Source organism: Biomphalaria glabrata, chromosome 6 (genome assembly GCF_947242115.1).
Source record: "Biomphalaria glabrata chromosome 6, xgBioGlab47.1, whole genome shotgun sequence".
Lineage (NCBI taxonomy): Eukaryota > Metazoa > Mollusca > Gastropoda > Planorbidae > Biomphalaria > Biomphalaria glabrata.
The window spans coordinates 10,092,427-10,110,466 of record NC_074716.1 but is presented as its reverse complement, the minus strand read 5'-3'; the positions used below and the strand labels follow the sequence as shown (position 1 = coordinate 10,110,466).

At 33.8% G+C, this 18,040-nt stretch overlaps 1 protein-coding gene across 5 annotated transcripts in view; it reads right to left on the bottom strand.

Moving 5' to 3' along the window:
- Positions 1 to 18,040, bottom strand: part of LOC106068867 (uncharacterized) — a 122,051-nt gene that overhangs the window by 69,132 nt on the left and 34,879 nt on the right. For all 5 annotated transcript variants that reach the window (XM_056031608.1, XM_056031609.1, XM_056031607.1 and 2 more), the window contains 3 exons: positions 15,393 to 15,538; positions 6,691 to 6,743; positions 1,819 to 1,927 (listed from right to left, as the gene is read on the bottom strand). In XM_056031608.1, coding sequence (XP_055887583.1) covers positions 1,819 to 1,927; positions 6,691 to 6,743; positions 15,393 to 15,538 — 308 coding nt within the window. The remainder of the gene's footprint in view (positions 1 to 1,818; positions 1,928 to 6,690; positions 6,744 to 15,392; positions 15,539 to 18,040) is intronic.

The window sequence follows — 18,040 nt, the reverse complement described above, 5'->3', positions numbered from 1 at the left end:
ACACGTAAGGACACGTCACATCCTGTCTTTGTTGATACATGTACATTCCAGAGAACACCCGCTGCTGTGTTATCTCGCCGGGGTCATACGTTGACCTCTATCTATCACTGTCATTTGAAACAATACTCTGGCCTGGATAAGAGATGCCAGAAAAAGTATTTTGAACACTGGTGCTAGCTCATTGCTTAGTTCTTTGAGTAATCTAGCTGGGATATTATCAGGTCAAGTTACTTTATTAGGTTTGATGTTGGCTAATAGTTTTTGGATTTTTTTTAGACAACTACATTTATCATCATGTTTTCCAAACATTGTCTTAGGATGCATCTTATTTCTCGCTTTGTCTGTATCAAGTGTTCAGAATAGTAGTCATTTTCGAAATTTCGGTTGATCAAAAATTATTTAATAATTTCTGTGACAGAGAGCACTTTGTGTTCTTTCCATTTAGCGAGTTGGAGTCAAAAGTCTTGAAACAGGTGCACTGGTTACTGACTTTGATACATAACATACTGATACAAAAACTCGTTCGTACCTCACTCGGTCAGACGATATCAACGCAACTCGTTGATCAGCAAACATGAAAAAGACCAAGATGCCTGTTTGTGGTTGCTGAATGAACTTCCTATGTTGTGTCTGTTGAATTTATGTGTATGTTTCTGTTGTGTTGTCTTTATATGAGAAAAGAGTCCCTTTAATCACAACAAATTTCTTTAAGGATCAATAAAGCAGTCTTAGTCTTAGTCTTGGTCTTAGAAAAATGTTCCATTTATTTACTGTTAGATGATGGAAGTAGGATAAGATTATATTTTGTATCAATATTTAAAAGTTTTCCCCTAAAAGTTTTAGGAATGTAAATGTGTGAAGTATAGAACTCATAAAATATTTCTTATTTATTTAAAACATATTTAAGTCGTTTAATTCTCTTAAGACATAGAACAAACATTGACTTTTAAGACACTCTAATGACTTGTCTGAGTCCAAATTGAATCAAACGTAGTGACAGATACTCTACTTGTTTTATAATGCCTTTTAGTAAATGTACTATATATATAAATTATTCCATTGTTTTGTCTCACTTTACATTTATCTTATTAGTTAAAGTGGGGCCACCAAGATATTCTTGAACCCGGACCCACGGCTACCTTGCTACGCCACTGATCTAAGGGGCAGATGATATCAAGGTTATCTATGTTTATGGCCAATTGTTAAGCAGAGTGTTTTAATGCCAACACTATGACCAACATTTGCTCATTCCAAACTAATGTCAGGTAGCCATTAGTGTTGGGTGGACTCTATAGCGTCATAAAGATTTTAAAAATCAAATCCCAGTTTCATCGAAATTTGAACCTCCATATATCTTAATACTACAAAAAAAGCTTCTTTTTTCTATGTAAAATAACATAAATAAATTACCCAGGAATTGATTTTTGATAGGTGGTGGCTAAGTGGTAAAGCGCTTGGCTTCTGATCCTGGGTTTAAATCTTGGTAAAGACTAGGATTTTTAATTTCGGGATTAGTTGGGGAAAAGTAAAGGCGGTTGGTCGTTTTGTTGGCTACATGACACGCTTGTTAACCATAGGCCACAGAAACAGATGACCTTTACATCACATTCCCTATAGACCACGAGGTCTTAATGGGGAACCTGTTTACTTAAATTAATTTATTAATTGGTTATTTTATTCTTATTGATATTTGTATTGTCATCGACTATGAGATAGTTTTATTAAATCTAACTATCCTGTTTATTAAATAGAGCAAGCTAAAGAATAATACAATTATTTAGAACAAATAAATAGTATGTTCTGTTAATAAATGATTACCTATGCCCTAGTTCATGTGTACTTAGTATCATAGCAAATCCTCTGCGGTCTTCTACTACAGAACAGCTAGTTCCATCTGTTCGACACATAGTGTCCCGATAAGCGTAACCTAAAGGAAGATGAAATTTTGCTTTTACATGAGACATGATCGAAAAGAACTAGATCTAGGTCTAATTTAAAGAAATACACTTTGCACAAATATGTTTTTTTTTTATTTGGCACATAAAAATACAAAATATTATCTATGGATTTCAATTTTTAATAAAATTAACCTTCAAAGTTGTGTTTAAAAAGCATTTTTACATAAAATCGTTCGTTATATTTGCGTATTGATACGTCCTGACGTAATTCTTTCATTAGACAAGACTGAAAGGTTACTTATGCGTATAACTTAAAATTCTCTCGAACCGTAAGCCTTATTTAACTTTAAGATTATAAAGATGTTACAACTACTCTTCGCAAAAATAGTTTTTTACTTTAACACATATACATACTAAATATTGCCCATTCATTTCATATTTAAATAAAATTTATCTCCAATTTATTATTTTTTTTCAGTATTTTTTTCATATATGAACATGATGGCTGCCTGGTCTTGCGGTTTGAGCGCTGGACTGTCGTTCGGATTTAACGACGGTCGAGGGTTCAAACCCTGCCCGCTCCCATCCCCAGTTGTCCTGCGGGAGGTTTGGACTAGGAAGTAAACTATCTTCAACTTTGAAGGAATATCCGAAACACGTAAAACATTTTACAAACATTTTTTTACATTCGTTTGCTATAGCTGCGAAGCCGTGTTGGCATACATTTTGATAGTTCCATTCATGTGTCGCCTACACCTTACATGCGCAGAGTAAACACATTAAAATTGGACATGCAAATGAGGCTCTATAAGAGTGATATTGAATACTCTATTATAAAAAAATTAATATGCATATTTAACATTAAATTCAATCTTAAACTGATAGATCATGAATTTTTAGTGAGTCACTGGCGGATCCAGGGGGGGGGGGGCGGTAGGGGCGATCGCGCTCCACACTCGGCCGACCTCCCCCCCTTCGGGGGGGGGGAGGGGGTTGGGGGCGGACGAATTTTAGATTAGAATTCACACAATTTGTATACGAATTTATTACTTATGTTAATAATATATACTAATTATTTATATTTTTAACATATTTTTAGATTATTTCGCCCCCCCCTCTAGTATGTTGGCCGATTTGGTGGGGTTGGGAGGGGGCGATGACATCAATCCGCCCCCCACAATAAACTTTTGATTGAGGGGGGCAGTCCAATTTATTTGTAGAAATCACAGCTTGCTAACAGAATCAATTAAATATATATATGATTAAAGCTTATTGATATTTTAACCGATCTTTATATTATGTCGTTCCCCTGTAGACCGATTGGGGAGGGGGGCGAATACCTCTACTGCCCTTCCCACCTAAACCCTTTGAGTGGGAGGGGGGCGGTCCAACTTTTATGGACACATCATAGTTTGTGAACAAAATTAGTTGAATTAATAGATAAATTTTATATTATGTCTCTCTCCTTCTGGTATTTTGGCCGAATCGGTGGGGTAGGGGGTATGCGATTGCCTGTACTGCCCTCCCCACTCTAGCCCTCTTAGTGGGGGGGGGGCGGTCCTATTTTTACGGAGAATTCATAGTTTGTGAACACAATTAGTTGAATATCTATATAATATAAACTACGTATTGATATGTGAATCCATTGTATATTATGTCGCACCACACTCTAATCTCAAAGTTTATGATTATTAAATATAAAATGCAAAATGGTTGTACCAGGTGGGAGGGGCGATACATTAATCGCCTCCCCCCCCCCCCATCGACAAACAAATAATTTTTTCTTTTTGTATTATAGTTAATACATTACAAAATAAAAAAAAATCTGTCACTGATATAATTTATATATGCTATAAATTAAATTCTTCGCCCCACCCCTATTCTATAATGCCAAATGCAATTATAAAAAGAAATTATAAAAAGGAGCGAGGATTAATCATTTTCAGTCTATTGCCCCTACCCTTTCCAGACAGAGTTTATGTAATTTCACATTAATTTATCATAATTATTTTAAAAAAGACTTTGCTTTGGAAAAGTTAAAATTCAAACGAAATTTTTCAGTAGAAGAGTCACGATTGAGATGAGTTCTAAACGATAATAGTAATTTCGAAGTCGCCGTTTCCAACCTTTGCTTAATCTGATATCTTCTAGTTACATAAATTTGGGACTATAACTCACAATTTACGCTTGAATTATATTGAATATTATTTATCGAATAATTTTTTCTTCGGCGGCGATCTTCAAAGCTTTAATCTAAATATCTTATCTTTTCAAGGAACAAATCGGTTTTATTTGCAATGTATTAAGGGCCTAAAAATTCATATTAGAATAGTTTACAACACTATTCAAAAGGTCCTTTTTTAATAGGGAGCTTTAGGTCAGGAAAATGCGTTTCTTCAGGGAAGAATGCAAGAAAACACTTATGTCGTCGGGGCTTCGCCCCGAACTCCACTGATGAGAAATGAGCTGTAGATGTCAGGCGAATGCGTTTCTGCATTGAAGAATGCAAAAAAAAAAACACTTTTGGCGTCGGGGCTTCGCCGCGAACTCCATTGATGAATAATGAGCTGTAGATGTCAGGAGAATGGGTTTCTGCAGTGAAGATTGCAAGAAGACTCTTTTGGCGTCGGGGCTTCACCGCGAACTCCACTGATGAATAATGAGCTGTAGATGTCAGGAGAATGGGTTTCTGAAGTGAAGATTGGAAGAAAACGCTTTTGGAGTCGCCCCGAACTCCATTGATTAATAATGTGCTGTAGATGTCAGGAGAATACTTTTCATCAGTAAAGAATGCAAAAAAACACTTTTGGCGTCGTGGCGACCTCCACTGATGAATAATGAGCTGTAGATGTTAGGAGAATACTTTTCTTCAGTGAAGAATGCAATAAAAACACTTTTGGCGTCGGGGCTTCGCCGCGAACTCCACTGATTAATAATGAGCTGTAGATGTCAGGAGAATGGGTTTCTGCAGTGAAGAATGTGAGAAAACACTTTTGGCGTCGGGGCTTCACCGCGAACTCCACTGATGAATAATGAGCTGTAGATGTCATGAGAATGGGTTTCTGAAGTGAAGATTGGAAGAAAACGCTTTTGGAGTCGCCCCGAACTCCATTGATTAATAATGTGCTGTAGATGTCAGGAGAATACTTTTCTTCAGTGAAGAATGCAAGAAAACGATTTTGGCGGCGAATTTCACTGGAGAAGCTGTACGCACGGTTAGGGTTTACTGGGCGCTAGGATTGGTGTTTGAAAAAAAATCGCCCTCCTCCCACTCCAAAGTTCTAGATCCGCTAGTGGTGAAAGTAGATTATTTAATTAATTTAAACAAATGATTCTAGGTTTAATCTAGGTCAAAACTATATAAGACTCTAGGTTAAAGATCTCAATATATATACAAGCAAATCAATCTTTTCGTAGCAAAAATATATTTAGGATGATTAGCTATTTTAACAGCACCATTCATACTATTTTTACATTCATGCATTTGCTTTATTTTTAATATTATTGTTTGTATAATTGTTTTAAATTATTATTATATCTTTTATATAGCGCTACTTTTATGTATGCTCTGAGCACTATGGTCCCATCACATTTGTGGACCAGTGGGGAGGGTTATCTAGGAAAAGGTTTTCCGTGCTACCTTTAAGCATTTAGTTAACACAGCTCTGCTCGAGTCGGGTGTCGAACCTTAGAGACTTCTTTATAGGTAGCCAAGTTAAGCCAAGTTCAAGCGTACTTAGCCTCTCAACCACGCTATCTAAAAACTATTCTAATACACTATATTATTGACAAGAAAATTAAAACTCTCAGGCCACATGTACCATACGACTAGTATCTAATATACATAGCCCTGTGTCAGTGAGATTCTTTCGAAAAACAGAATATCTTTTGTTAGTTTAAAACTTTATGTTTACAAAGTATAACGGTAACTAACACCACAAAAGTTAAGGCTTATTTTTCTTACCTAGTCCGAGATATCAAACAAAATAATTTATCACAAATAGTTAATTAACTAATTGGTTTATGTGATTTTTTTTTAATTCTTATTTTGTCAGATAAAAGAAATAATTGAGCAAATCTTCAGCTTACTCTAAAGATAGGTGTGAGAGAAAGAATGTGTAGAAACTTTTGTCAAACAGAGAGTCAGACGGAATGAGTTGATAAAAAAGTTGTTCGAGACTGACAGAGCCTCAACATCTTAGCAACTAAAAGAGTTGGTACTTATCATATACGAATAATTAATTTATTAATTATATCCTTTTTTTTCTGTTTGATTTATGTGCAATGCGTATTGTGACAAAGTTTTAACTTGATCGAAAAATGTGAAGAGAAATTTTAGTAAAATCACTATATTTAGAAAGCCTTCAGGACAGAAGACTCAAAAGTAGAAAGTAGCAATTATACATAAAACACTGAATAATAATCTTCAAATACAAAATATAATAATAAAATACTCAGAAAGACACAAAGATAAATCACATTCCTCATTCCATATGCTAGGACAAATTTGTACAAATGCTCCTTCTTCCCTAGTGCTATTAGAGAAAGGAATGGGTTGCCTGAGCTAGCTAGGTAAACCAGTGACTTGGCAGAATTTCAGTCATTGGTTAATATGTATGACTAAATACATGACGCGTTGGACTTTATTATCTTTTTTGAAGTAACGTCTGTATTATATAAGATAAGATAAGAGACAAAATAACTTGTACGAGACTCCACAAAGTCAGACAGACAGAGTTAATCTAAGCTTCGCAATACATAGAACTTAATTTGAGATTTAAATGGTACTTACCTACGTATGCGTAATTAATTTTACCAGAACTTTCGTATTTAAAGAGGTCATAGCTGCAACATACAAATGGATAAGTGTCATATTTCAGCCTAGCTAAATATATAAATTTAACTCATCCCGGATGTATTTTTAGTATTTAGCGCCGCTTTTTTTTTGCTAGAATATTCTAAAGACGGAAAAAACCTATGACATCATCTGAACACATGATTGAAGCGTGGATTAGCCTAGGAAAATTCGGTATATGGTTAGGTGGTTTTAATAGCTTTACTTTGGAGATGAAACTCGAGTAGACAAGTAGCATATATTTTTTTTGTGGTAGTATCTATCTATCTATCTATATATCTATATCTATATCTATATCTATATATATATATATATATATATATATATATATATATATATATATATATATATATATATATATATATATATATATATATATATATATATATATAATTCTCTTCTTTTCTTAACAGTTTGAACGAGAAGTAAAGGAAAAATCACTCTCTTATTTCTGCGGATAGTTACCCACGAACTTTACGAGCCTTGCGTGTAGCGAAGTCTTACAGTGTATCATGAAAATTGTATTTCCTACATAGGTCACGCTCAATAGCAACAGTTACAAAACGTTTCAATCTATCTACGAGAATTGTTGAAGTAAAGTAAATTTTCATTAGTTTGAGACGCGAGAAGCTTCTTTCACCAGATTACACAATTACGGCTAATACATAATGCCTTTTTTTATCGCCCGTAGTATTTGCATTTTCCTTATTGAATGACACCCCAAAATGACAATTTTTGTTTATATATTTTAGGAGATATGTATGCGTTTTTTAAAGATTTGAATAATTTCCGGATATTTCATAAACTTTTCCGTATATTTTGCAATTTCAGGAGATTTCCAGGAGCTTTTGATAAATCGACAGGAGGCCGCGGGAAGTCTGTTATAATTTATACAATGGTTTAATTTAATAATTTATACACCTAAAATTAACCGGGTCCTATGAAAGTGCGGGGCCCACTGTGGTCGCATAGGTTGCAGTGGCCCAAGCCCGGCCCTAAAAAAATTACGGCGTATGCTATGCCGCCGGTCGACTAGTTAATATTTATTTGAATCTATTTGTTTGCGAGCTTGGAAGAAGATATTCATTTATTACAGTTTTATTTGTACTTTTTGTATATTGAGAGTGATTCCTAGTTTCTGAATTAAAGTTTTTTTTTTATTTCGAATTTAAAGATCTTCGTTATTGGAATCTCTTGAGATATTTAGATCTAATATCAATATCTAATTCTACATAAGAATCCGCCTCAAGTTAAATAGCGAAGAAATAATACAGTGACGACTACTGGCAACATACAGCAACCTATGACAATAAGCTTTTAATTATTCATTCATCTGAAAACGAGTCTGTCGTTCTTGTTGTTTAATAGCCATAGACAAGCGGGGAAAAATAATGGATAAGTGACGGACGAATCACAAGCATTGATAAAACAGTGAACTTTTTTTAGTTTGAAATACATACAAAAATAATTATCGAGAAAGAATATAATTTCTGGATTCGTAGTCATTTGATAACTGAAACGTTCATTGTAAAAGTACTATAGTAATTATGGTTGGAATGAGGCGTTCATTGCCTGTACAGTTCTACAAGGCTTTACTATACTATTTTGTTGAATAATATAATTAGTTATTCTAGCATTAACGGTATCATTTATGAGTATCCCCCGTCCTATTTTTGTTCTTTTACAGAGTGATTTCACTCCGCCCTTTTCGCATTCGTAGGCACGGTGGCTAAGCGGTAAAGCACTTGACTTCCAAACCTGGGGGTTTTGAATTAGAATCCAGATGAAGACTGTGATTTTTAATTTTGGATGTTAGGGCGCCTCTGAGTTCATTCAGCTTTAATGTGTACCTGACATTAGTTGGGAAAAAATAAAGGAGTTGGTCGTTGTGCTGTCCACGTGAAAATCTCATTTACCGATGGCCACAGAAACAGATGACCCTTATGTCATCTGCCCTATAGACCGCATTTTTCGCACTAAAACTCTGTGTAACTAGTTGCAGACACTCTAAGAGCAAGACCCATCTTCGTCTTAAGCAGCATATTCCATATATTCTCAATTTGTAGCGTCACGCGACAACTCGTTACACTTCAACTTACGCTAACGAGGTTGACAAACTTACATTAAGGAATCTCTTCTGAAACAGCAACAACTGGAACTAAGTTGTAAAAACTTGTAGCCACAGACATATACATTATCAGCAGTTACCTATTGTGCTAACTAAACGACTATAGGAAGCACGGAAACCTTCTCGCAGATAGCGCACTCTTCATTGGTCCAAACAATAAATGGTCAAGTAAAAATGTGCCAGTAATTCCTGTATATAATGTGCATTTATAATAATAAGTTTCATTTCTCTTTATATTAACACGCCTTGTCCTTGTAATAAAAGTTGTTTGGTGCATATTTATAAGTACATTATTTTATTAGACTTATAAATTTAAATGCATGACGTGACAGACACAAATTGAAACACGTCCACTTGATACATATTAATAGACAAGGAAGTTCTACTGTGTCCTTTTTACATAGTAGCAAAATAACCCGCAGTGATTTTCGACCAGAGCCAAATTTGGCCGGATAAGGAAAATTGCCCAATTTTTTAGCGGAATCGGATCCAGAACTACTATGCCTAATAAATACGTTATTTAAGATGGGCGACAATAGTTGGAACATTTTCAAAGTCGAAGATTGAAAATAATGTACAAATCTGTGGCATTTTACGTCTCGAGAGAAGATCTTTTCTTTTTGCAACTTCTTGAGTGACTAAAGAGGCCAATCCTTGATACACAACTGCGGTCGCATTTTAGCATATGTCATCACCAGGCACTGTTGCATTTTCACCCTTGTTTCTGCATCTGTTGTGTATGGCATCTGCAATCCGAGATCCTTCTTTTATGCTCTCTCTCCGTGTGGATCTATACAGTGCCACTTTTTCCCAGCTGCTAGTGTTGATTCTGAAGTGCTTCATGTCGTGTTTGCATACATCCGTATATCGTAAAAGTGGGCGACTAGCAGCTCTTCTGCCTTCTGTTACATCGCGATACTGAATGTGGAAATCATCCTACTGGCAATCTACGAACGTGGCCAAGCCAGCCTGGGCGTCTGTTGCTAATAGCAGAGTGGATGTCCTGGCCCCTGCTCTTCGTAGCACTTCCCCATGTACTAAAATAATACAATCAAACTGGAATTGCTGTTTACCTAATATTAGAAGAAGATAAGGCTAAGTTGTTTACTAGAGATTGGAATCAAATGGTCCGTTACAAACATTCTAATTGCAAATTGTACACAGGACATCGTAGCAGTAGATTTATTTGAATTCGTACAAGTACTCCTTCTTCCTAAGTGCCATTAGAGAATGGAATGGGTTGCCTGAATCAGCCAGGAAAACATACGACTTGGTTTTAAATTGAGATTTCTTATTTTCATGACACATTTTTTCATTACTGAGACTACCCTCCCTTTTTTTACATGTTCACTGTCGAAAAAAAGGTTTCATTTCGCTACTTTATATGTAACTATGTAGTGCGTCCTTATAGCCAACACATTTTCTTGTCCCTTCTTGGTTAATATTCTCGTAGATCCTTGACTCTCTAGGCGTTACTTAGAAATATTTTCTTTGTAGCTTAAACAAAGAATGTCGCCATGTTTTTTCATTACCTTCTATAGAAACAGTCTCAAAACCTCTATACAAATCAAACATATTGACTTATATATATATATATATATATATATATATATATATATATATATATACACTTTTCCTAGTAATTTCTATATTTAGTCTACTTTTAATGCACCAATATTAAATGTTACGCACCCTTTAAGTTGATACCAAAGAAAGACAATCCAAAATAAAGCAAGAAAAATGAACCAACAAAATGTCAAGGATAGGGCTAAGAAATGCAGAAGAATTTTTCAAGAATTTATGTATACGAATGCCTCGGGGCAGGTTTTTTGTAAAAGCAACTTCAATTTTTAGAAGCTTTATTTACGATCCAATTATGAGTACAATACTTACCAATCATGCTTAATTTTAGAAGAAAAAATTTACTTCTTTTAAATGTAATCTCATTTTCTTTAAAAAAATATATATTAATATGCCGTTCTTAGATATGTATATTTTTGAGTTTATGGAAGATGAAGCCTTTGGTTAACGCACTGTCTTAAATCCGGAGCGTAATTTACTAATTTTGAGCATGCTAGAAATGTATACTACTTAATCAAAACATTTTTGTCGGCGGTAAAAAAAGTGAAAAATAGTTAGAAAAGAAAAATTCGAAAGTCTGTGCCCTGTTGAAATTCGGTTATATTTTTATCTCTTTTGAGGAGGCCTATTTCTTGTAAAGGCCCTAAGTTGAGGCCCCACCTGTCCTCCATTACATCCGGCCATGCATATACATTCCATAAGTCTTCCGTAATAAGAATCCTTAAATAATCAGATTCATAATGTTCTCTAGTCACTAAAATGAAATAATTAAATAATTGTCGAAGTAGCAACTAAACGAGGAAAGGTGTTTATTTAAATGTTATCGCAAACACTAGCAAGGTCTGAAGTTAGCCCCAACCTTTTGAGTCGAAAGAGCCATAAAATACAAGTTACAAAATGTCAATATTTTTTAAAGAGCCACAATTTTTTTTCTTAAAAAACAATAAATAGTACTCGCATAAATAAGATTTTTCGATTAAAAAATAAAGTTTGGTTATATATATATATATGTTTAAGTTTAAAATTTGAACAGATGAACGTTTTCATACAACGCTGACTTGTAGTTCAACATCAAACTATTAAGTTAACAATTTTACAGCGTCTTTGCATGGTTTTAGAAAGGTTCGATAAATTTGGCTCATAACATTTTTTAGTTTCAACAGGATTCTAAATGTTCATATGTTAGTTGGTCTTTTACTTTACTTTTAATTTTATTCATGCAAGCACGAATATGCCGATCCGAAGATAGTCAGCCTACCTAATGCCAACTTTTTCACATGACTGTAGCAATCTAGTCTAGTCGAATATAGATCTAAGTGCCTCATCATTTGTTTTAAAGCTGTCCGCTTTTGTTGCGTTAAGTAATTTCTTGACCTCCAACTCTGTACATTTTCCAACCCACAAAACTTTACTTTTTAAATCGATCAATTGCATATATATAGATCCATTATCAATTCCAAATGGCTCAATGTGGGTTTCGTAAATATTTGTGTTTTGTATAAATGCAACACATTTTTTGTTTGTTTTGAAATGCTCAAATCTCTAAGCAAATGAATCTTGAATTTTTCTTAATAATTGTGATAAAGTAACTCGTGTCAACAGTGGCAATGGTTTTATAGCAAAATCGATTTACAAATTGAACATGAAGGAATTGACGCTATGAATATATTATGCAAAAAAAATTATCTTCAAAACAATCTAATTCTTATACCAAAACATAGAATGTGTTTTCCTTTACTTGTTTAAGATTTAGCTAATTTAATTTCGCTGTTCTATTCACCATAAAGTAAAATGATCGCAACCATTTTGTCATTCTCTAATGATTAATGCTTTTTTTTTAATTCAGGAATGTATTTACTTCATACAAACACAAAGCAATACGTTTTAACACCTTACCTTTGGAAAGCTATCGCACTTTATTGTAACGAAAGAGGTCGGAATACCAAGTCTCCATTTCGTTAAGAATTATTTAGGCTTACGATAGTAGAGTCCTTTTGACAAGATGCTGTTGGCAATCATTATTATCTAATTCCTGACCTTAACTATTTCGCACGCAATGTTTTGTGCACATTTTTTTAGGTATTATGCAACAAAAAAAAGGAGCAATGTTTGTGTCCTACTTCTGGCTCTATCAGTTGCTATCGAAATGATTTTATTTATTATGTCGATTATATTGTTTAAAAGGTATTTTAGCACCACATTAGATGTATCTCTTGCTCAAGTTTGTCAGGAGAGCGGTAGCAATGCTATAAATTTCTATTTTTTTTGGACTATAGGAAGACATATATCTGACAACGAGACAAACTAGCGCCGTGTCTTTTATGTCGCAAGACTTATCTTTATAACGTGATACGGCAAAAGAACGTTAAATATCTTCCACCTGCAAATATATTACATTTCAAGGCATGTTTTTAACTATTTTTTTAATATTTGGATAAAACATAATATTTGCGCATGGAATTAAAGAGCCGCAGCTTAACATTCAAAGTGCAGCATGTGGCTCGCGAGTCGCATATTGCCGACCCCTAACCTTTAGCACAGTTTCTTCTCTTTCTTTAAACTTGTATCTCTAATGTCAGATTACGAGTCTCGTCTCGAACAGTGCAAAAGTTAGAGCACGCCATCTCTATGACGACAGTGTACACAGCAGGTTCATAACATTATTTTTCAAATGCACAATAGGTGTTAAAAGTGTTGCAAAATTTGTTTGACATTTTAAATTTTCAATGAAGCTGAACAAAAAAAAAGTCTGTAAAACTTGCATACAGTCAAAGCCTGGTTCCATTCATCTCACAAATCTGAACTCAAAATTACTAAATAGTATTGGGTTCAACCAGTTTCAAAGGAATGTCGGTACATTGTCGTGTAACAAATCAACAGCTGCCTTGTGAAAGTACGTCACACCAACTTTTTTTTTTTTTTACATTAAAAATTGCGATGCTGCGTAGTAAATCATTATGTTTCCATCTGGCTCGTGCGTTTACTCTAGTCGGCGTCACCCGGTATAGATCGCAACCCCCTTAGTGACGCCACTGGTAAGAACCGTTGGTTGGGTTCAATTAATATTGAGTTGTGATGTGAACTAAACTAAATTTTTTTTAGTTTAACTAAAACTAAGTTTGAACTAAAAAAAAAGTAACTAAACTTTTAGTTAATCACAAATTTAAAAAAAATTGTTAAACTAAACTAAGAAACTTTAGTTATTGTTTTACTAACTATGTTGACTTTTTTAAGGACGACACAGCCAAACATGAAAACTATAAAGGGCACAACCAATCTCTTTAGCAAAATGTAATTAACATCTATTTGTGCACATGAAAAAAGATTTAAATGTCTTTATGGGATAGATGTAGATCTTAATAAAATCACTAGAATGATTCTATTGTAGAAAGAAATTAGAACTAATTGTCCAAGTAATGATAAAACTGCATGTTGACTCTCTAACTAACTCTAAATTCTAGAATATTCTGGATCTAATATCTTCTACAAACGAAATGATGATTAAAAATCAGAAATATAATCTGGATCTAGAATTAAATCTAGCTACTAGACCTAGATCAAATAATTAATATTTTTATCTAAAAAAAATCTAAGAAATACTAGTACTACTACTACTAGATCTAAAATTTAGATAGAGTCTAGTCTAGTAGATATCATAGTAACTCTAGATCTAGAGATTTTAGATCATTATAATTATGATTATAACTAGGTATGGGTATTTAGATCTATATACTCTAGTAGATAATACTAGATCTATATAGTAGATATAAGTATAATTATAATAGAAGTAGATGTAGATCTAGTCTAGATTTAGTTAATTTAGTATTAGATCTAGTATAGTGACGACTATTATTAGTATTATAGATCTATCATCTATGCATCTTAGGTCTTAGCATAATAAGTAATCTAGATATATCTAGATCTAATCTAGACTCTAATTCTAGAATAGTAGAATCTCTAAACTAGTAGATCTAGTCTAATAAGGTAAAGTAATATAGATTTCAATTAAATTAATAATTAATAGATCTAGACATTATCTATATTATTGACTTACAATTTTAAATTTACATCTAGATCTTAGACTAAGACTACTAAGAGTTAGACTCTACTTAAGACTAAGAGACTAAAATAATTAAATATAGACTATTATGACTATAGATCTAATAGTAGTAATAGACTAATACTAATAGACTTAGACGTCACTAGACTTAAATCTAAATCTAGTAAAAAAATTTAAAATAAAAAGAGTCGACATTTCTTTTAGATCTATATAGTAAAGCAAAATTCTTTGCCTGCAGCTATACAGGAACTTACTGGTGTTTAATAAAAAGCAGCAAAATGTAGATTTATAGAAGCAAGGAATTATCAGGATTTATCAAACAGCGAAACTTGCTAGAAATATAATGTACACGTTTATTTTTCTCGCCTTTCAAATACCTTGAGTTGGCGGGAATAGCGGCCTTTATAGGGTAAAGGTCAAAAGGCTTTCTAGTGACACCCTCTAGTTTATTCTCCTCTCTATTACTCATGGTATATATTCTCCAAATTACATAGATCTAAATATTTATTGGTATGTATGTTAAAAAAAGTTTGTAAAATTTGTAATCAAACTTTTTAGTTTGTAACTAAAAAAAATAATTAAACTAGGATTTTGTGTACACTTTTATTTGAAATTAAACTTTGGCCTTTACTTATTTTTTTTTTAGTTAAACTAAAAGTTAGCAACTTTTTAGTTAACTTTTGCCCATCACTAACATTGAGCAGTGTACAAGTTCTGATTTGGTTCATCGTAACTAAGGCTCTAGTACGATTCCCTTATCTATCCTTACACAAATTGAAGCAAGTTTGATAATGCTCTTTTCACAACGTATGTATTACTTTTGACGCCCCTATTCTCTCCCCTTATTTTAAATGCTACGTAAGTTCTTACCCAGTAAACAAAATCACGTGATCGTAAATGCGGATGATTGGACTGCCAGCACCTTGATAAAAACTTTTGAGAGCTTCTACAGCCTTGATAGCGTTCAATTTACCATCTGAAGCGTACTTGCTAATAAAATTTGCAGCCGTGGGTGCCTGGGGATGAAAACCTTTTAATGTTATTCGATTATTTAAAAGCAAACTATAAGAAAATCCTTTAAAAAAAAAGCTAATCTAAAAGGAAGAACTCGGCACATATAACAATATTTGACAATAATGTAGAAGGTATTTCCTTTATTTGATATCCTACAAAATATTTAATTAAAAATGTCGTGAAGATACTGTGGATAATGTTATAGAAATGTGATGAATGCCTTGTATTAGCTAAGTCGGAGCGATGTCGCCCAAACAGCAGTTACCCACTTTGTGCAACTGATGTATCCCAAGGAACGGCAAGTGCTGATATAGTAACAACTTGATCCGTGAAAGGGTTGTGGGAGAAATAGAATTACAATTTTTTAAGTTGTCAAATTCCTACATAGGTCCTATTTGGAAATACTGAATGATTCATTTTCCTTATCGGCATCAAACTAAATAATTAATTACCAGTAATAAATGAAATTTGTTTAAAAATTAATATAAGTCAAGTGCAAGTTTAAACTTAATCTGAAAATAAGTGTGGAGGAAATAACTTAAATAAACATTTTGCAGAAAGACAGAGCAAGTTGAGCTTCGTACAAAAAAATTACTTTTAAAAATACAATGATTATTTTACGTGTAACTTTATCCATTAGTTTTTATCAGTCATGCGATTAAATTGTGATAGATCTAGAAAAAACTAATAATTATGTACAATTACAAAGATGTTTACACAATTTTTTGCTTAGCCCATTATCATGCGTTTAGCTTTTCAAGTGAGCTATGATGCTATCACTTGTCTGGACCAGTTGAAAAAAGAAGGGGAGAGAATGGTGTATTTGGGTTACTGTTTTTGTGTTAGCATAAAAAAACATGTTCTCCCAGAGCTAAGGCTTAATCAATGTGACTGCTATAACTTCAATCACAGTTTCTGACAAGAACAATTTCTTTTTTTTGTTTAAGATAACAAAATAACTAAGTACCAACAGTTAATTAAATTATTGTTTCATTTTTTTATTTCTAGTGTAGTCAGGTTGAATAAATAATTAAACAAAAATTCATCTTGATATGAAATAGGGTGTAAGAAAATAATGTGTACAAACTTTTTGCCAGACAGACAATTTTAGTTGATATAAGCTTTGAAATTCAGTAGGCACATACAGCCGATAGTAGAAGACTAATGAGAGTAGGTGGGCCTGCCTTCCTACAGCACTTTTTCACAACATTACTCTAACTAGAATAGTATTTTTTTTTAAACCTTAATCTTATATAATCATATGTTCAGTAATGTATAAATATAGTTACAAAAGTTTTTAAACCATGTAGAGAAGTCGATTGATGATTTTTTAAAAAATATTTTGTTTAATTTTAATGTATTTTTCTTTTTTTTTTTTTGTTGTTGTTGTTGTTGTGATAGGTAGGGGATGGTGACGTGTGTTTGGCGCGTTTAATGTCTAGGGGATGATTATTTTTAAAGATATCACACAACAACCCGTCAGCATATAAATTGGAAGCAGACACGCAACGAGACAGGCAATGAAAGAAAGATACAAAGTTAAAAATGAAGAATATTTATTTACATAAATATTTACATATAAGAATAAAATGGGGGAAGGTTTGCATCTATCTCTAATCACTAATATATTTAATCATCACTCTTGCACTTAATAAGAGAGTATGTCACTTTGTCTTCTGAACTTAGCTGGTTGTCCTGTTAGTATCGCAGCTGGCTGTGTCCTGGCTTGAGAGCTTGAGGTTCTGCAGCTGGAGGTGAAGCTCTAGCGGGTATAGGGACGCCGGTGATATAGTTCTTGTAGATCCTCAATCCAAAGTTCTAATATCTGTAGTGGGCACAGTAGGGCGGGTGGCCGGATACCGTGGGCACAAGGTTACTGCGGGCAGAGCTGATCTGTCGTGGGCAGTGTAGTTATCAGGATAAGTCCAGTAAGTTGCAGATAGCGATAGCGATAGAGATAGTCGTGTCGTGTGGACACTAAACAGCAAATAGGCAAGTGCAGTGCTGAATAGCACTAAGCACAAAGGCAATAGGTGACTCTTGATAGCAAATAGTTGGGTAGATCTTATTAAAAAAATGCAGTGCTGAATAGCACTAAGCACATATGCAGACACCTGAGGGAGGCTGCGGATAAATAAAGACAAGTTAGGACATGTCTCTCATGCATCTTATCGATGCCCTCGACTGAGATGCATTCGTCAGATTGGTAAAATTGCTTTTGAGCACAAAAGGGGAGATGATGACAAATGAGATTTGGAAAAATAGATGGCTGATAGTAGCAATATAAAAATGTACATAAAAGGGAAAGTAATAATATAAAAATGTACATAGAAGGGGAAATAATAATCTTAAAAAAACAACACAGGTAAATAGAGAAAGAAGGGGGGAGGGGGCTTTGAATTGGGCTATGTTCAGCGACCAAGACGGTTTGTTTACATATGACCGTCGGTCGAGAACAATGGAGCGCGCTGAAATGGAGAGGGTGTCCGTTCAAGCGGCGCAAC